The following is a 21,395-nucleotide window of genomic DNA, read 5'->3' as shown; positions in this document are numbered from 1 at the left end:
CCTGCCCTACCTAGGGTTCCAGCCCATATATATACAGCCACCAAACCCAGACAATATTGCTGATGCCAAGGTACATGCTGATAGGAGCCTGATATAGCTGTCTCCTGAGAGGCTCTGCCAGAGCATGACAAATACAGATTCGAACAGAGAATGGGGTCTGGAGGAGTTAGAGAAAGGATTGAAGGAGCTGAAGGGGTTTGCATTACCATAGGAAGAACAATACCAACCAACCTCCCTGGAGCTCCCAGTGACTAAACCACCATCCAAAGAATACACATGGTCAGACCCATAGCTCCAGCTGCATATGTAATAGAGGATGGCCTTGTGGGCACCAATAGGAGGAGAAGCCCTTCGTCCCGCCAAGGCTGGTTTCCCCTCCCTCCAGTGTAGGGAAAGGTCAGGACGGTGAGGTAGGAAGTGGTGGATGGGTGGGTGGGGAAACACCCTCATAGAAGCAGAGGGAGGGGGATGGCACAGGGGTTTATGGACGGGAAAATGGGAAAGGGGATAACATTTGAAATGTAAATAAAAATACCCAATAAAAAACAGAAAGAAAGAAATAGCAACCCAAGCACCAGAGCTTTGTGGTACCAGGAAAGCTAATAAAGGAGGGAACCTGGAAATGGAAGATCGCGTACATCATGCACTGTTATCAAAATTATCAGATATTATTTTACAGTGGAGAAAAGCCACAGTAGCAGTAGGAGAAATGCACTATAAAGGAAGGACAGAGAAAGGCAGGCACCTCTCACATCTGACATAGTGAAATGCTAGCTGATCATGAAACCCAGCAGTGACCAAAATGACCAGCAAAGGTGATAAACACATCCCAGGAAACTGTGTGCTCCTCTTGGGTTTTGGTTTTGGTTTTTTTTTTTTTTTTTTTTTTTTTTTTTTTTTTTTTTTTTTTTTTTCTGCACTCTTGGTTTCCACAAACTGGTACTGGTCTGTTTTTCTGCCCATATGAACTTCTCAAGACGCATTCCCTTCATGGGATTGGGAGAGCCACTGAGCCATCCACACAGATTCCGTTTTCTTCCGTGCTCATTTCCTTCACAGAAAAGGCTGTCTCGATTCACCCAATGTGGTCGGAGAACACTCCGGTACCACTTTTTCAAGGCATTCCTAACTGAACTGTAAAGTGGCTTCTTTAAATTTATTGTACAGAAATACTTCCAAACGCTAGAAAGAAAACTATGCACTTAGAATCCAATCCACGAAATCTCGAAAATCAAAAGGTAATGAACTGTAACAGGTGCACAGTACTTTTCACTTAAAAAGTAAAGCACACCCATATGCAAATAAGCCTAAGCTGTATTAATATTATTGTTAAGGAAAAATAAGTATTCAAAATTATATATTGTACAATATTTGTTCAATAACATACGCACATGCATGCAGGCAATGTGTTTAGGTGTTGTACGGTGGAAATGCTTTCACTCATATCTTCTTAATATAATCTTTCTCACAAGTTCTCCCTCTGTAGCCTAGGCTGGCTGTGAACTCCCAGCAATCTCCTGCCTCATCCTCCCAAATTCTGAGATTACAGATTTGTGCTAACACACCTGGCTATTATTCATTTGTATTACTTCTTTACAACCAATATTACTCTTTATATATTTTAAGAAATCGAGTCTCGTCTGAATTGTCTTCTACCTATGTGAGCTGACTCTGGGGGAAGAGCTGGCTATTTCCCACTGATTCAGTCTCAAAAATCTAAAAGAAAATTTCCTCCAGTAATCCGCACTTTGTAGTCTGGGATGGGCCACTTTAAAGATTACAGAGAGGCCTGGGGCAGAGGCGAGGCAGAACCACCCGGCTGGGTCTTGATCAGGCCCAGGGGGATTAAGGGATCGCGGTGCCGCGGGGTAGGATTGAGATAGGAGTGGGCGAGCGGAGGCCAACTGTGGGGTGCACGGGGAGCTGCGGGGTGCGGGCCCCGAGACCCGGGTGCGTTGTACCTTCCCAGTGCAGCTCGCCTCCCGGCTCGCGCTGCAGGAACTTGTACCAGAACGTGTCAATACGGCCCGGCTCCGCCCCATCGGCCGCCTCCTCCTCCGGAGCCAGCTCCACCTCAGCGAGCCACAGGCCAGGCTCCTGCAATGCCAGCGCGGCCGCGCCCGCCGCGGTACCCGCCGGCCTGAGACGCACGGCGCCGCGCGGCTCCCAGCGCCCCAACTCGGGCCGCGATCCTGCGAGCAGCAGCTCCAGCCGAGTGCCGGCCACCGCGGGCGGCACCACCACGCCGAAGCGGAAGAGCATGGCGGTGACTCCAGTCCTGGGAACCTGGCTAGCGGCGGCGACGCGAGCTGCGGGACCGCGCGGACACGTGCGGCGCCGCGTGTTTGTGGCCTGGTCACGCGGCCGCCGGTTTTAAGTTCCCAGGAGCCCCGGAGCTGCAGCCGTGGGAGGCGGGTATTCGGGGCTCGCCAGAGGCTGGGACCCAAACTGGAGCTAGGAGAGAGGAAGACGACACCCCGACATTGTCCAGTCGTCTTCCCAGAGATCTGAAATCTCTTGTACTAAGTCAGGAAGGAAGAAAGCGTGTAGCCTGAGCCCCCAGCCTTAGTGAGGTTGGCGATGATCCCGGATTTACCTGTAACCCTCAATCAAGCACCCCAACAGTTAGTCCCTACGGCCTCTGATTATAAGGTGGGAATAACGCATATGAATAATGAATGGTCTTTAGAGACCCTCCACTCCAAACGCAAAAACCCGGAGTTCATCAAACACACAGTTCTTTCCCTGGCCTAGAGGGGTCAACAGAACAAAGACTTCTCTTTTTAGCGTATGGAAGTTGATATGAGATCTGAGGATCAAAACAAGATAAAACCTTGAGGTGAAAAGACAAAGTTTAGATACAAGTTCCTCACTGTGGAAACCAGACTGGCCACGAACTTTTGAGATCCTCCTGCCTTGGTTCCTAGGGGTGTGTGTGTGTGTGTGTGTGTGTGTGTGTGTGTGTGTGTGTGGAGAGAGAGAGAGAGAGAGAGAGAGAGAGAGAGAGAGAGAGAGAGAGAGAGAGAGAGAGAGAGAGAATTTGCTTCTTGGAAAAAAGGAAAAACAACAACAAAAATAAAATTTGCTTCTTGTAAATATTAAAACTTTAGAGAAAAAAAAAATAAGAGGTTGGGGATTTAGCTCAGTGGCAAGGCCCTGAAGCGCAAGGCCCTGGGTTCGGTCCCCAGCTCCGAAAAAAAGAAGAAAAAAAAAAAAAAAAACTTTAGGTTAAGTCGTTATTTCGCTAAAAGTGTCCAGATACACATCCCCAAAATGAATTTAAAAATCACAAGCATAGTCGTCAAAATTGGGAAGATGGTGTAGGAGAAAATCAGAATTTTATGCATGTATAGAAAATCTGTCAGACAAAACTAGAAAAAAACTAAAATACACAAAACTCGGTTTATAGAACGGTTAGTAAACAAATACTACATGTCACTCTTAAACACTCTTTTTTAAAAAGATTTATTTTATAAATACACTGTTGCTGTCTTCAGACACACCAGAAGAGGGCGTCAGATCCCATTACAGATGGTTGTGAGCCACCATGTGGTTGCTGGGAATTTCAGACCCCTGGAAAAAATAGTGTTCTTAACCGCTGAGCCATCTTTCCAGCCCCTTTAACACTCTTAAAATGAAAAAAAAAAAAAATCTGGCGAATTTAAGTCTATTTAAGTCCGTGTTACAAAACATCCTCCGACTAACTTCAGGAAGATAATGGTCACTGGGCCAGAGGACTACCTGTCTTTGTGGGAATTCGGACCTCAGTGACTTGTTTCTGCAGGAAGCAGGCTCTAAGAGTGTGGTGTTGCCTCTGTCATGGGGTTCTCACATGGCATTCTTCCAGCTGAGCAAGTGAAATAATGGTGGAAAGAGAAAACAACGATGGTTCGAAGGACCTTCACTTTTTCTTCTTTTTCATCAGACAGAGACGAAATGTTTTTTTGGGTTTTTGTTGTTCTTGTTGTTGTTTTATTTTTTTTCTAATATAGAATGGAGTTTATTCATGGCATGGGGAGGGGAGTTAAGTGGGAAAGGCAGAAAGAGAGGGAGAGAGAGGGGGAGGAGGGAGAGTAGAGGTCGCTATAAGCATGTGGAGAGAGGGGGAGGGGAATGGGAAGAGAAGGACAAAGGGGGAAGAGGGGAAGCGAGAAAGAGAGAACAAGAGTTGACTAAATGCTTCAACTATTGAAGAATGAACTCTTCTCAGCCACTAAACAAAATACTCGATCCTTGATTTAAGGCGTGGATCTAAGACGAAAATTTGATGGCCACATTGTGTACCAAGAAAACAGCAAATCAAAAAAATGAATACCGAGTTACGGATTAAGCAACGTGTGTCAAAGCCCCAACCAAACTTTGCTTGTCAATCATTTGGCTATATCAACCATAGGAGTAGTCACTGAGAACTTATTATGAGTCAGACAAGGTTTTTCTTCTTAGATTATCATTTGACTCTCTCAACAGACCTACGAGGTAACTACGATGTTATCCCTATTTTCAGATGTAAGGAAACTGAGGTACAGAAGGGCACAGTCCACGAGAAGAAAGGGGAGGGGAAGTCACATGGTAAAAGGCACCAATTTTGCTAACAAATATGGAGAGAAATGTATATTTTTGGTAGGACATTTTTATATGAAATGCATTTGTGTGTGTGTGTGTGTGTGTGTGTGTGTGGTGTGTGTGTGTGTGTGTAAATCAGAGTAGAATTTTTAGGGTTCAATTCTCTTCCACCATATGGGCCTTGGGGACTGAAGACAGGTCATCAAGCCTGACAGTGAAAGACCCCCGGAGTGGGGAGACCCTCACTCAAGTCTCGGGATGACGCAACCCCCCAAGACTGTCCTTGCTGTAATCACACGAGGTTTATTGATAGGAACCAGTGCATTGGGGTCGAGACTCGTATCCCATGCCCGTGCAGGGGTAGAGGAATTCGACCCTGAGTAGCTGGGAGAAGAGGTATTTAAAGGATGAAACCACAACCCAGGTAGGGAAGGCATCATTGGAAAATGTTAAGAATACCAGTAAAAAAATCACAAGGGGAAACTCCCTGTTTCTCAAGATAGTTATCAAGATTGTAATCTAACTTTATGGTCAGTCAAGTTCCTGGAACAGAGTCACTGAACCGGCTGACCTACATTTTTGGCTCTACTCTGTTTGGTAGGGGGTCTGAATTTTCCTGGTCCTTCAACAGCAAACACTTTGACCAGCTGAGGAATCTCATCAGTCTTCCTAGTCTGTTCAAATAGTATTCATTTCTTCTTTTAACAAAAAATGAATGTCTTGGAATTTCCTATAACCAATTTCATCCCTAGGAATCATAGAAAAGCCCCTGATGAAGTTTTAAAATTGCCAAAGAGTCTGTACAAATTACTTTGATAAATAGGGGAGATTTGACTTTCAATCGCAGGAAACCAAGTTTTATGCTCTTACACATGTATATATGGGCATCTCATATAGCCAGACTAGATTCAAACTCAGTATGTGTGATAATTCCCCTTAAATTCCTGACCCCTCTGCCCCAGCTGTCTAAGCTCTGGGATTGCAGGTTTGAACTATCTCATCTGAAAGACCCCCGGAGCAGGGAGACCCTCACTCAAGACTCGGGATGACTCGACCCCCCAAGAACTCACATAAGACTGTCCTTGCTGTAATAAGATGAGGTTTATTGATAGGAACCAGTGTACTGGGGTCAAGACTCATATCCCACGCAGGGGCAGTGGAGTTCGACCCCGAGTAGCTGGGAGAAGAGGTATTTAAAGGAAGAAACCACAACCCAAGGGGGTAGGGAGGGTGTCATTGGAAAATGTCGAGAATACCAGTTAAAAATCACAAGGAGGAGCTTCCTGTTTCTCAAGATTGTTTAACTTTATGGTCCACCAGTTCCTGGGAGAAGCTTCCTGTTTCTCAAGATTGTTCTTTAAGATTTTAATCTAACTTTATGGTCAGTTAGTTCCTGGGAGAGAATTGCTGAACTGGCTGGTAGAATTGCAGCTCCAGGGCCCAACCAGTTTCTTTCTTCTGCTCTAAACTTTTGTCTAGGGGGGCAACCTTAAAACTTCTACCTTTCACATCCAGTTTGTAGATTTGTCATGTTGACACCAGAAACACAAATTTAAAAAACTCTGCTGGAGTCTACATCCAGTGATTAAACTGCATTATAGTCAAATGTATTTCTTTCTTAAATTTCCTTTGTTAAAACTCCCTTTGTATCTCAAAGAGTATCAGTATTTACTCAGAGATATTACCTATTAAATCCATTTGCAGTTGGATTTAAACGCAACAATGATATGCTGAATTTAGAGCAAACACTGAGCTCTGTGGGGTAGCATCGTTCTGCTAATCATTTTTTAAAAGACCAACCAATTTTTCCGTCATCGAATTCCATTTCTATAATGTCATCTTAATAACTATAATATTTCTTAGAGGATGGGTAATAAATTCAAACCTAAGAGTTTCAGAATCCAATTTAAATATGCATTCTTTCAAAGTCCCCTTGGGAAAGCCATTACTCGGTACTGTTGTGATTTATGCTCCTGACTCTGTCTTTCACCAGCTAGGGAGCCGTAAATCTTCCCTTATGATTCTGCCTATGTAGATGGATGCTCACAGATAAAAGTCACGTGTTCCGGTAACACTGAGGCAGTTTAAGTAGCAGTTTGTCACTTCAAAGGACACAGCTAAAAGTTTAATGTGGCATGTATACTCTCCCGATTTTGTGCTTAAAGAGCAGAATCCAGTGAAGGTCTGAAGAGAGCTTAGAAGTGCGCATTCACTAATCATAGCTATTTTTCTTCTGGAATGAAAACAGTATGTCAGGCCATTCAAAACCCCTCTGGAAATGTGGGAGAACAGAAGCGATATAAGAATGTTTATGGTTTTTCTCAAGACCTCATAGCATTTTCCACTCATTCCACTGCGTGTCCACCCCACCGGAGAGCTCATCCTTCCTCCACATGCCATCGCCTACTTCTCCGCTGTGCTTCTTTTCCTTATTTATACCATATTCCTCATTTATGTTATCATTCCTCGTTTTACTACAAAAATGTTAGTTGGGCTGGAGAGATGCTTGATCAGTTAAGAACACGGACTGCTTTTGAGGATTGGAGTTCAGTTCTCACCACTGCCTATAACATCAGCTGAAGAGGATTTAAGATCTCTTCTCACTCGTTAGAAGGCAGGACTCGCCTGCACGTACCTCCACACAAGCACACAAGGAATCAAAGACAACAAGAAGATCCCCTCTGCGGTTCTTTGAGGATGTCTATCCCAGGGAGTGGCACTGTTAAGACGTGTGACCTTGTTGGAATAGGCATAGCCTTGTTGGAAGAAGTGCGGTCACTGTGGACTTTGAGACTCTCCTCCTAGCTGCCTGGAAACTGGGCTTCTCCTGTTTGCCTTTGGAACAAAATGTAGAACTCTCAGCTCCTCCAGCACCATGCCTGCCTGGATGCTGCCATGTTTCCTGCCCTAATGATAATGGACTGAGCCTCTGAACCTGTGAGCCACCCCCAGTTAAAGGTTTGCCTTTATAGGAGTTGTCTGGGTCATGGTGTCTGTTCACAGCAGTAAAACCCTAACTGAGACTCCTACTTTACAATTATAGTGAAGCACATACCTTTTTGAAACACGCGATGCCACCCTTTGCCTGCTCATCCCCTCCCACCTCATTATAAAACTGCACCTCCTCCCTCACTTGAGAACCCCCGCTCAGCAAGGCCTTTGTTAAGGCAGTGACCTAAATGAGGTCTGCCAGGAGACAGTGAGGGCCAAGCTGGTTAGACCTTGAAGTCTGAAGCTTCCTTCAAATATAAAAAGATCCTAAGTCTGTGATAGGTTGACTGACAGATCCCCAATGCCTTTCTTTTTTTTTAAAGATTTATTCATTTATTATATATAAGTACACTGTAGCTGTCTTCAGATACACCAGAAGATGGCATCGGATCCCATTACAGATGGTTGTGAGCCACCATGTGGTTGCTGGGAATTGAACTCAGGACCTTTGGAAGAGCAGTTGGGTGCTCTTAACTGCTGAGCCATCTCTCCAGCCCCCCAATGCCTTTCTTTAAGACACTGAGTGGTAACTGGATATTCTTACAGGCACTGGAAAATATTTAGAGAAAAAGGGATGAAAGTTGGTGAAAGAGAAAGGTTTTGTTGTTGTTGCTGATGTTGTTGTTGTTGTTTTGTTTTGTTTTGTTTTGTTTTTTTCCTGAGTAGTGGAAACATGGCAAACCTGGCAAAAACAATTTTTAGCAATTTGAGCTTATTTTTTTCTAACTACTTTGTGCTACAATAAGAATACACATAGACTTTTTTGTCTTAGTTTTTGAAACATTGTCTCAACTCCCTATATAGACCAGGCTGGCCTCAAACTCATCCTGTCTCCTGAGTACAGAGATTAAAGGCATGCACCCCAACTAAATTAAAAAGTATTTTAAGTGTAGCTGACCAGGTTCCTTTCCTCATTGGGAGCCTGGTTAGTAATCGCTACAAACAAGTCTCTGGGCATTGTGTATGTAGCCAGATGCTCGTACTGGCAACCATGAGGCAGATCCAGGGAGACAGTTTCTGGTGGATATTGACATGTCTGATCTCCATGCTGTCCCAAATCTAGGCTTCAGACAGGTACATAGCATGCCACTGAGACAGGTATCCAGCACGCAGTGGCCAGAATTCACGTTGTCCAGGCCATCCTGTCCATCCACTCCAAGCTGTAGAGTAAGGAGCACAGGATGGAGACCCTACGCAGGGCCATGTTCACGTTCCCTGGAAACCAAAAGATCCACATCTCAAAGAACTGAGTGGACTGCACTATGTTTAAATCAGATGTAAGATGTGGTAACTGAGACATGACTCATCCCTGATGGCTTGTGGGGTCAAATATATCCCCAAGCAGTCTCCTGGCAAACAGCAGACCCTGTACTCCTCAGGGCTTTGTGTGCTGAGTCCCATATACCCCGCCAGTCATACTTATCAATAAATCTCACATCAAATCTAGAGTGGGACGAAAAGGTATTTTAGATATGAGACAGAGTAGGTCTAGACAGAAAGTAAGTTTGAAAGAATTGTTCTTAGAAAATCTTATTGTGTGTATCTATGTGCATATACGCCTATGTGCCTGCAAGTGCCAGAAAAGGATATTGGAGAATTTAGATGAGGGAAGTCTCATCTTCAAAGGGCAAGGCATCTCCGGGCTCAACTATGAAGAGGCCTAAGGAAGGCAGCATTACCTATGTGCTTCTGTTTCTTCCTGAACCAGTGTGCCCCCACCTTTTCTACTCTGTCTCCTGCTGTCACCAGACGCCAGCTTCTTCTGTCTTCCACAATGATGTGGAAGTCAAGCTGTCAGCTTGATTACATCTGGCATGAAATACAATTCAGAAATGGAGGGTATTCCTGTGGTCTGGATCTTGAGGCATAGTGGCTATGAAACACTTAGGCCCAGGCAAGGTGGTGCATGCTTTTAATCCCAGGAGATAGAGGCAAGCAGATCTCTGAGTTCAAGGCTAGCCTGGGACAGAGCAAGTTCTAAGGAAAGAACAGCTTAGATCCAGGCATGGTGGTACATAACTAGGCCACATCTTCTGCCGGAGGCCTTCATAAGGACAATGGAAGAAAGATGGCCTCCTTCTTCACCTGCTTGCACTTGCTTGCCTACCTCTTCAGGATTCCAGCTTATACAGAAGGCTATAGCTCCATGAGACTGAGTGACTACTAGATTCTTGGACTTTCCATTCACAGCTGACCATTGTTGAGTTGGACTTCAGACTGTGAGTCATTACAGTACATTCCCTTAATATACAGAGACCTTCCGTAAGTTCTGGGACTCTAGAGAACCCTGGCGAATACACACTGTGCACTGAGTACCAGAGACTAAGGATCTTCCGGGCCTTCAGTGCTGGATTGCTGCTGAAGTATACAACTAGTCAGCCTCACCTGAATGTGTATGCCCCCCCATTGGACTAAGACCCTGTCGTGTAAGCTAGTCTAACAGATCCTCATTTAGAATGTGTGTGTGTGTAGACAGACACAGCCACGTACTATTGCCTTCGTTCCTCTAAAGAGCCTACCTACTACTGGGAGGCAGCATGCTCATGTTTAATTAGTGGAATCAACCACGTGTTCCAAGGTAAATATTTATTTGAGCGTGTAATAAGGACATAGTGAACGAGTTAAAGAGAATTCAACAAATACTGAAAGAAACTAAGAGAAAAACTACTAGGTGACAGTGTAAAACCTGGTTAACTTTCTAGTAGGCTATTAGACTGCATTTTTCCAGTTGATCTATTCTGCCAGGAGAACATGCTTGCATCTTTAATGGATAAATAGGTATAAAATTTTATACATATTGAACATTGGAGGTTGGCCTTAATAATAGGTAGTAAGGTAAATCAAGGCATGGAAATCATATGAAAAATGAAATAATTCTTAGCTGGGCAAATTCCAAAAATGAGGTGACTGAGGCAGGGGGCAAACAGCAAGTTCGAAGCATCCTAGGACAGGTGGGCTTTACTGCCCTGATTGATGTTCCCATCTCTATTACTCAAACTGTATTCCAGAAATTAAGTTCAAGCTGTCACTTATTCTACTTGAAGAGTCCATTCTGCAACCCCCTTCAGCCAATAGCAATTTTTTTTTTCAAAATATAGCATGAATGTTGAGTTTTTGGAAAAGCCGTCTAAACTAGTGAAGATCTGACAGTTCGTCCGAAAGTCAGACAGCAGCCAAGCAACTCATCACTTCCTTTCCTTTATGAGAAAGCATGTCACTCAAGAGCTTTCACCTAGATCGTTACGGCAACGTCACTCGGAGTGATCCGAACCTGAGATAGCCCAGCTGTTTATCAACTGATAAGCAGCTCTACAACTTTTGTATCGTAGGTTGGGATGGAATGATACTTGTCACCACACAGATGAACTTGAAAACTCGGCGCTAAGTAACAAGCGAAAAGCATCATGGGTAGTGGGATTCCACATACAGGAAAAGTGCAGACTAAGCAGGTCTGCAGATGTAGGAAGCAAGTTAATTGCTGTCATGGACTAAATGTAGGCCTAGAGAGACTGGGAAAAACTGTTGAAGAATTGAGGGTTCTTTGGGGAGGTGAAAAAATGTTTCGACATTAGTTGTAGTGACAGTTATACAACACTGAGAATATTCTTAGAAGTCGCTGGTTTTTACTTTCGATAGATAATGTGGTCAGTAGAGAGATGGCTCGGTGGTTAAAAGGCACGGGCTTCTCTTCCAGAGGACTGCTCTCCTACATGGTAGCTCACAATTGTCTGTAACTCCAGGCCCAGAGGATCTGACACTTGCTTCTGGCCTCCAAGGGTACTGAATACACATGGTGCACAGACATACACGCAGGCAAAACACCCATACACACAAAATAGATAATAAAATTATTTTTAAATCGGTTACTTGTATAGTATATCAATTATACTAAAGTATTCTGATTGGCTTTATTGGGTTTTTTAAGTTTGAATCACTACTTTATTGAGACAGATATGTAGCCTAGTCTAGCCTCAAACCCACACAGATCCTTCTCCCTAAATCTATCGAGTGTTAGGATTACCTAGTTCACTTTCAATAGAGAGTGCCCTAATTACTTGGAATTTAGAAAAGCAGAATTTTCTCTCTCTACTCTACAACAAGGACCTGATTTGCACTTCATAGTGGTAGATGGGAAAAATAATTTTTAATTTATTCAAGTTCTTCCCCCAAATACATCTATTTAAAAAAGCAATCCGTTTACAAGTGCTTTTGAAGGGTACTTCCTTGAGCTAAGTCACTTGGAACATACAAATATATCCAAGACATGTTGGTTGTCCTCACAGAGCTCAGTTGAATATAAAAGCACAGAGTTGAATGACAGCCCTGTCTTTCCATTTTGATGACACTAAGTTGCTTGTGATGGAGTGATGTCTAGTATAACCCAGTCTGTGGCAGGTGGAGAATAGGCTGAAGCATGAAGGACCTGGAAAGCTTGGGCCTGAAATGTCACCACAGATGACTTGCGACCAAAACCTGTAGCATTAGCAAAAGAGAAAAGGGTGCTCTCCCTGCAGGTGGAAGGAAGCTGGTTCCCAAGCCACGGACCAGTGTCAACAAAAGCAAAGAGGTGGACCATCCCAGGCATATCATTTGAGAGTAATGAATGCCGGGCCTCATAAATTATATATTAACATAACTCTATGGCAAACATATTTGCCTTTCTCAGTCACCTTTTAGACTAATTATATACTTTTGTATATGCTTCCCATTTCAAAATTTGTAATGTAGACAAGAAATAAGGTGACAAGCATGCTAATTCTATAAAGAAGGAAACAGAAAAACAAAGAACAAAGAATCTGGGGTATTTATTGTGAAAAGAGAACGTGAACCTGATTAAAATCAAGGGACAAACCATTCCATATACCCTTGGTTAACAAAAGACGTAGGCTCCGGGGTGCTGTCTCATAGTAGCAGAAAGTTGACAGTGTAAGCAGTTACGATCTATTTCCACATTACTTTCAGGACTGTGTGTGTTCCTACACCCACAAGCTTACCTGGTACCTATTATCAGTCAAGCAAGTGTACCAGGAAGCATTCGTGAACCCCAAAAGACCAACCAGGAACCAATTCCAATGCGGTCACACCAGGGTCTTTATTTACGACTTCAAGTGTGGGCTTATTCGCTGCCAACCCACAGGACCATTTGGTGAAGCGGTCCTGAACTCTCACTGGGACAAGGTTTTATAGGAAGTGGCAAGCAAGGGGTGTTTCTAGCCTGGCAAACACCTAATTGGGCGGCTACTGCAGCCTTTAACATAATTGGCTGAGCGGGGAGCCAAACCATAAACTTAACTTCAGTTTCCCTCCTGATTGGTGGTTGTTAGGAAGTGAAGTGTCAGGAGCAGACTTGTCATCTAAAGGTGCAGATTTATTGGGAAATGACCTGGAAACTGGTGCCAGACGCAGGTCTTTTGGGGGTTGGGGGGTAGCCTGGAAGCCACTGCTAGGTACCGACCTGTTAGTTAACTCTAGTTCAGACTTTGGTCAGGTTCTTAAAGGTGGAGTCTGAACCCAAAATCTGGTCTCTCACAAGGACTAACACACACTTAATAAACTCTTAATTAAAGTTACCAAACTTATTAGGTGCTAAGTAAATGAAATCGCTTTTAGCAAGTAAATACCTTCGCAAGGCAAATATATTTTCTTCTTAGAAAACAGGATTTATTCTCACTTTGAGGAGATGGTTGATTTATTCCAAAATCTCTATCAGTTAACTGTCCATCAATTCTAACATAGCTTACATCAACATCAACTCTGACACCATCACTTCAAGGTCACTAACACACCTGAACCAAACAGCTCACAGTTTAAATAATTTTACATGTTCCCGGTGGGGTGGCAATTGATTCTGTGGATTTGACTAGAAATTTTCTCACACAACACGTAAAAACACAATTTCATTTCAACACATCAGTGCCTTTAATAATCAATTTAATGTACTTAGCATTATGGCTAGACGTTCAAAGAAAGAACTGTTACATTTGCAACTGCATGTTACAAGAGGCAGATTCCCGAGCTCCTGTTGCAGTTACCAATTAATCTCTTCTCTGATCAACCTGGCAGCGGCTAAGTGCATTCCTTGTTACCTGCCCCAATTTTCTGGATTCCAGGATGACAAAATGAAAGACAGACAGACAGACAGACAGACAGACAGACACACACACACACACAGAGAGAGAGAGAGAGAGAGAGAGAGAGAGAGAGAGAGAGAGAGAGAGAGACTTATATTTTAACATGCCTTAAATAGCTTAATGTTTGGGCCACTTCTTAAGCTCTATGAAGATAACATGCTCCTCTCTGATATTTCCTGAGTTATTACTTACTAAAATCTATATTCCATCTCTGCTGCCCCAGAATCAGACCTGAAGACCCCTTGGGCCACAATCCCTGACTCTTACATGATTGAAATGTTTTCTCTTCTGCACCTCTCAGGCCCGGTCTTCACTCCTTGACTCTCCTTTCCTTCCTGCCTTTTCTCAGTCCCTTGTGTGGGAATCCTGAAGTCCCACCTCTGTCTTCCTGCCCAGCCATTGGCCTCTGGCAACTTTATTTACCAATCAAAACCAACTGTGGGGGCAGAGTCCCTCAGCGTCCTACATGCAGACGTACAGATTCCTGTGTCATTTGGGGGAGCTGATTGACATAAGTAGCATTAGACCAAATCCACAACACATTCCAGCTGCACTGTCTGCTATATTAGGGAACAGACTCGTATGACAGTTATTGTTTGTTTTCATCTGTAAACTGAGTTTCCTGAAACTGAAGAATTAACAGAGATAAAGTCCCCTTAATATTAATGATTTTCCTCCTTAACTGAAGGATGGCGTGATAACATCAAGGGTTCATGGAACACCTAACATAGTAACATACACAGCCTATTAGTGAGAAGAGTAACTACTCCAAGAGAATAAACGGGCTACAGACGTAGCTCAGCTGGACTGGTTCTCACCTACTGTGCACATCAGGCTTCCTTGCCCAGCACCACAGAAACAGCACTGTTGTGAATTCCTGTATTCCTGGCGTTAGAGGAGGTCCAGGGCTATCCATGGTGACACACACTGAATTCAAGGCCCACCTGAATTACATAAGAACCTGCATCAAAAATAGAAAGGGAGGAAGGAAGGAAGGAAAGAAGGAAAGAAGGAAAGAAAGAGGGAAGGAAGAAAGGAAGATGGGAGGGTGGGAGGAAGGAAGGAAAGAAAGACAGAAAGAAGGAAGGAAAGAAGGAAAGGAGGAGAGAAGGAAAGACAGAGGGAAGGAAAGAAGGAGGGAAGGAAGAAAGAAAGATGAGAGGAAGGGAGGGAGGGAGAGAGGGAGGGAGGGAAAGAAGGAGGGAGAAATAAAGAGAAAGAGAAAGACCTGGTGTTTTGTTTCCATTGACGATATAGCCACAGAGTGCTCTGCTTAAAATATTTTCTGCTACTCTTTGAAGGCAACAGTTCCACGTTTAAACATTTGAAGTCCCTCTCCTTCTAAAACGACCTTCTAAGAAGCAGTATTTATGCTGGGGTACAACTGTAAGGCTTGAGACTGCCTTCTTCCCAACTTACACCCACCTAAAACAGGAAGAGCGGCTTCGGTACATTTAGTTGAAGCCCAGGCCATGTGCTCAGAAGGGAGTTTCCTGGTTTATGTGTTGCTTTACCTTCTAGGCACACAGCCTCCCTAGAGTCTAGTGGCCAGTGGGTATTGATCTGCTCAGTTCCATTATAATATCCTATGAGCCATACCTGCATCTTTTAGCTCATTTTGAGCCTCACTGGAGAAGGTAGGGGAAACAATAGAGCTCCATGGGAAACAGAGTCAGCATCACAGCCAGACCTTACGAAGAGCCAAAGTGCGTTCTATTGGATCTGAGAGTGGTTCTGGTGTCCCAACGACTCTAACTGCTGAAAGGCTGGCAGCCTCTGGTCTCTTCTCTGGCATTCTGCCACGGAGTGTGACTCAGCTCCTCTCTCCTTTACCTTCCATCGCTCTTCCTATGCCCAACTTTCTCTTGAGGGTCACTCAACCAGAATCATGGAAAATATGCATCCGACTGACTTTTCTGCTGTAATCCAATAACGCAATTACCACTGACAGAGCCCTCAGGCCACGTCCCCTAATAGGCCAAACCCACTTCCTCGAAGCACACTAGCGAGGGCACGCATGGACTCTCAGACTGGTCTCCCAACTCATTAGGGTGCATCAAGCCACATTGAGACTTACTTTATAATCAATTGCTCTATACCTTTCAGAAGTGCAGCACCATGAAAGACAAAGGCCAAAGGAATCTTCCAATATAAAGGTGATGAAGTCTTGACAAAAATGAAGTTCATGGTCCTAAATTGGACCCTGAACCAGGAAAAAAAAAGGATGCACTAACAAAGTGTACCTACTAACAAAAGTGTAAAAGGACTATTGATTATTGTATTTATGTCCAGGTTCTTAATTTTAACGATTGGTCACTGATGCAAGAGAACATAGCATTTTACTATCAGGAAATTCTCAATGAAAAATTTAACCTGGATGCCACTCAAATCACTTAACAATAATGAAAACACTTGTGCACAATGTTAATATAATATGTAACCTGGAGACAGGGCATAGGAATAATCAAGATGACCAGAGAGGCTGAAAGTTAGGTAGACTAAAAAGACGGATCAACAGAAATTCAAGTGGGTGAGCATCACGCAGCGGGGCTGTGCTAAACTGAAGCTCCAGGCATGGTCAAGATTTCTCTAACCTTTCACCCCTTGCACATGTGTACAATGGTCAAATGGCAGGTGAATGTGGCCACTACCACCACACACTTGAAAGTGCCTTCCTTTATCTTTTGGGGCCCGAGGGAAAGGTTTCATCCTCTCTCTGGTATATTGATAAGCTCATTGGCCCAGATTTGCTGATAAAATTTTAATGCAGCCGTGTGCCCACACGATCCCAGTTTTCGGATAGTCCATTCTAGGCAGGTTGTGACATCTCTACAGAAGTAAATGATATGCAGTCATTTGTAAGCAAAAGATAACCAACTACTCTTTAGTGAATTTGAGTCATCCAGGGTTAGGCGCATGTAGAGAGCCTGTGTGTTATATTATTTGGAGTAACTGGGAGCAGGGCAGTAACTTAGAGAGGGCACAGAAGCCGAGAGCTGTGAACAGTTAAATTCCATGTGGTGGACTTGGCTACAAATTATGTCAAAAGTTGTTGGTTTATTTTGAGTTCTTTCACCTTTTCTCTAAATTTAAAATTGTTTGAAATTAAAAGAGAGAACCAAAAATTATATTAAGCCATTTACAACAAAGCTACAAAAGTGGGGGTCATGATTAAAGTATGGCTCGATTATGTATAATTGACCTGAGAGAAAGGGGGGGGGGAGAGGAGAGATTGTTGAGCAGAGCAGGATAATTATATAAATAAGTCCATGTCTAATATTTTAACTGGGCCATGGTGGCAAAGATTGGTATGCTCTTAATTACTCAGGAGGCTGAGGCAGGAGGTTCATCCATTCAAGACCAGCTCTAAGCTATAGAGTGAGTCCAAGGCTAGCCTGAGCAACTTCGCTCAGCCTGTTTCAAAACGGAAGCATTTTCAAGGCTGAGGATAAGTCTCAGTGGTAGGGCATTTGCCTAGCTTTCCCAGAGCCACAGATTCAATCCTTAATACCACCTGAAAAGGGATTTGCTTTTTTTTTTCAAATCCAATGAATGAGATTTAAACATGTAAAAAACAGGAGCAAACAAATAGAAGACACACACAAAGAAGTTCATTCTGAGGCTTCATATCAATTCTCAACATGGAGATGCACGGAACACTCTCGGTAGGTACATGTGTGACAACACTAATTATATTGGTTTCCGAAGGTTTCCGTAGTTAATGCAGACGAGAAACACATTCTCTCATAGTTCCAGGGGCCACACGTCTGTACTCTAGGCAGAGCCATGCTCCCAGAAAAGCTCCAGGGGGCAGTCCTCCCTTGCTGCTTACTGACTTTGGTTGAAACCCACAAACTTCATGCTCCCTGCCTTGTTGTTCTGAGTCACTGCAGTCTCTGCCTCCATTATCACCCGAGATTCTTCCTTCTGCATTTTTGTCTCTTTATCTCAAAATCCCCCTTTCCTGTCTCGTAAATGAGCTAGCCATTGATGTGGGACCCATTCTAATCCAGCATGACTGCATCTTTATTGGATTCCATCTGCAAAAACTCCCAAACTTGCAGAATTCCAAATAAGGTCACATTTACCAACACTAAGGGTTGGGATCTGAACATATTTATTTAGGGACACAGATCAACTCCCTACGGGATGTGGAAGACAGAGATTATTCTAAAAAAGAGACACTCAGTCTCCTTGTTTGGGCTATAGGGTAAATTACTAACAAATAAGGCATGAAACCTTAATCCTAACCCTAACACTGATTTCTAAATACTAAATTAGAAGTCCCAGCGATTATCCTATGTTAAACCAAAGTCCTAATAAAGGACCAGGTCCCTGAGACAGAACATCACAATGTCTGGACCTAAAGATTTTTAACGTAATTTTCTCTGTGTGTATGAGTGTTTCATCCGCATGCATGTCTTTGTACCACTCCCATGCCTGGTGTTCACAAAGGTCAGAAGAGAATCCTAGAATTCCTGGCTTGAGAATTACAGACAGTTGTGATCTGCTACCTGAGTGCTAAGAATCAAGTCCAGGTCCTCTGGAAGAGTAGCCAGTGCTCTTAGTCATTGAGCTGTCTCTCTAGCTCCTGGCCCTAAAGATTGTGAACCAGGTTATCTGGATGCCCCCAGCTGCATACATGCTTGACTCTTCCAGCCACAGCAGTAGCCTCTCCCTGCTTGGAATGAAAAACTGACCAGAATGGTGAACACAGAACTTGCTTTCAGACTTGTGTATTATTAACCTGTTCTAACTGACACACTGTAATTAGAGACAAGATAAATAGCTTCCCAACATGGATATTGCGTGGCATGTATAACTGAAAAGACCCAATAACATGCTTTTAATCCCAGTACTCGGGATTACTGAGACAGGTGACTCTCTTAGTGTTTGAGGCTAGCCTGGTCTACATCATGAGTTTTAGGACAACTAAGGCTACATATAGAGGCCTCCATCCCAAAACAACCAAAATCATTAATTTCACAGAAAGACCCTGTCCCAAAACAACAAAAATCATTACTTTAAGAACCGAGCAAAAGACAATCACCATCTGTCACAATGGAAAAAAAGAAAACATTGCTTTCTCATCCAATTTCCAAACCTGAGTCAGTTCTCAAACTAACTCCCATCAGTTGAAGAAGCCAAAGACCCTTCAGGAAGAATATTTGCAATGCTATAGAAAATATGTAACTAGTAGTATTAGTAGTGTTTTCATCGTCTTTCATCAAAAGGTCAGTGTGTGTGTGTGTGTGTGTGTGTGTGTGTGTGTGTGTGTGTGTGAGAGAGAGAGAGAGAGAGAGAGAGAGAGAGAGTTCATTTACTCCAGTAATTCTATACAGAAGGAAAGGAACACACCCATCCATATCTTTAAAAATTTATCCCTATTTCTCATGCTTTATACAGCAATAATGTGGAGTATGCCCAATTACAGCCTAACTAGACAACTCTTCTCTCCTGAGAGAGAACAAACTACTTAATGTACTACAGGACCTGATGAATATGTACAGCAGGAACTGTGAGGACTGTGTGAAACAGGAAGGCCCTTGAATATAAGATGGATACAGGTTTGCTTTTGAACTTGAAGACACTTTCCTGAGACAGTCTTCCCAAGGACTGCCGAAGCCAGTGTCTAATGCATTACTGGAATGGTTCCTTAAAATATAGGGCAAGGGAGAGATGCTAAGGCAAGATGTGGAAATTGTCTTATGACAGATTCTGAAGGAAGTTAGGATTACTTCAGAGTACAGAGGAAAGGAAAGAGGCTTACAGGGGTGAGCTTGAGAGAATGCATTCGGAACCAGGGCAGCTGCCCGCTGAGCATTGAAGGAAGCGAGGATTTTTGTTTTGCTGGATCAGCACAGGATGCATTGCTCAGGGAAAATAGGTTGTGAGGTTGCCACTGTGACAGCTCTTCTTTCACTATGGAACTGAGCTCCACGTTATCAGATAGAAAGAAGAGAGGAAGAAAATGCCTCTGCCTTGTGTAACATTGTCTATTGAAGGGAAGTTCTGGCCCCTCAACACAGGAATGTTCAATGTGTCAGTAAACATTTGTATGGTTGTTTTCAAATCTTCACACCAAAGGGACATGATTGAGTAACTTTGTGCAGCAAAAGTGAGACCTCTTGTGTCTTTGAAGAGCTCTTAGACACAGGACCTGGCATGAATCATTAGGAATCCAAAGTACCATGGGCAGGCAGTTAGACAAGAGGCAGACAGTGGTCAATTGACAAATAGATTCCCTGTTCCTGTCCTATTTCACATTGGTTTAATGAGGAATCATCCACACCCATCTCACTAGTTCTTGAATGCTTAATGAAAATGAGTATGTTTAAGTAGCTGGTACATCAGGTGAATTTTAAATGGGTTCCATGACTTAAAGAATAAAATTACACAAAATATAGTACAAAATGGTTTTAGGTCCTTAAAACCCTCTTTGTTGCATATAAGACAAAAAAAATAGAAATAGTACCTAATTATGAATGGGATAGCAATGACTAGTGTCTCCCAAAGACATGGGTCTCATCATAACTCTACCCATTTCATCAGTTTGCCCTTTCTAACTCATGCCCATCTTGGTGGATGAGGGTAAAGTGTACCATTTTCTTTGGAGGACATCAGAGTCTCTTCCTGTTCTGAAACAAAGTGTAATCCAAAGGAACCTCCAGCATCTGTACATTTTACTGAATGTCTCAACAAGCCCCAGTATGTGATAGGATTGTTGGGGCCAAAGAGCAAGAGGTGGCATAGAGGTCATGTAGAAGACGGACAGTTAGACCTGATCCTTTCAAAAGTCCATGGTCCTTCAACAGCCACCAGTAGATCTCTTTGGAAGTAAAGGACAAGTGTCTCACATTTCAACCAAGAATGAAGCAAAATTGTCAGTCAATCTCCTTATATTTGGAAAACACGTGCCACATCTGAAAGTGTTGCCTCAGCTCTTTATTGGATAAACTAGAAAACTGCCAGCTGCTGTTGGGCCCAGAAGCAGAAATGTTTCCGCAGCATCTCAGCCTGTGGGCTCAATAATGACATCTTCCAGGACCTTTGCCTATGCTAATCCCACCATGCTTGTAGCGTTAGCAGGAGATGAGGGTGCTATGTGGAGCCTCTGTGTACCCCAGAGCAGCCTTCCAACCAAAACCAGGAGAAAACAATGTTAAAATATCTCCACTTCCTCATCCCGAAAATAAATTTGTTCTCCCATATTTTCCATGGACTCCCCAGGGAGTCTCTAATGAGACTAAGGTCTAGATACTGTGAGAGCTGGCTTGCAAACAAACAGGGTTTTAACTTTTCTCCCCATTACATCACTGTGGTATTTTTCTTCCCTTACTAAATAAACTACTTGATTAAGCGATATTTGAGATTTTTCATAGGCCAAAAATGGTTATAGATCTTCGGTTTCATGTTTTAACTTAACACTTGAACTTGACATCTTTATGGAGGGTCTGCTACAGGGAACACCTATATTAAAAAGTTTCATCAACTTTTTTCGTTTGGCGTAGATGAAATTATTCTGCTTGTATTCTTTATTTGTTCTTGTTAGGGGCTCAATATATGCTTATGAAATTCACATATCTTGAAACATATAGCTATAATTCAACTATTTTATTTATGTATGGCATAATCCATTCTTTGAATAATCCATATTTTATATACTGTTCTAGAAAGTGGATACATGGGTTATCTACAGTATGGATCTGG

General features: G+C 43.1%; 1 protein-coding gene and 1 non-coding gene across 2 annotated transcripts in view; one reads left to right on the top strand and one right to left on the bottom strand.

Annotated features, from left to right (window-relative positions):
• Positions 1 to 2,262, bottom strand: part of Epm2a (EPM2A glucan phosphatase, laforin) — a 126,081-nt gene extending 123,819 nt beyond the window's left edge. Inside the window, exon 1 of the mRNA NM_001276762.1 lies at positions 1,962 to 2,262. Within this exon, the coding sequence (NP_001263691.1) occupies positions 1,962 to 2,262 (301 nt within the window). The remainder of the gene's footprint in view (positions 1 to 1,961) is intronic.
• Positions 2,263 to 8,432: 6,170 nt separating this feature from the next.
• LOC120100342 (small nucleolar RNA SNORA70) lies at positions 8,433 to 8,570 on the top strand. The gene has a single exon (XR_005500112.1). It is a non-coding gene; the product is annotated as a small nucleolar RNA SNORA70 (small nucleolar RNA).
• Positions 8,571 to 21,395: the final 12,825 nt, after the last annotated feature.

The sequence above is a fragment of the Rattus norvegicus genome, chromosome 1, assembly GCF_036323735.1.
Source record: "Rattus norvegicus strain BN/NHsdMcwi chromosome 1, GRCr8, whole genome shotgun sequence".
NCBI classification, from domain to species: Eukaryota; Metazoa; Chordata; class Mammalia; order Rodentia; family Muridae; genus Rattus; species Rattus norvegicus.
The sequence above is the reverse complement of the archived record's forward strand: the minus strand, read 5'-3'. Positions and strand labels throughout refer to the sequence as shown.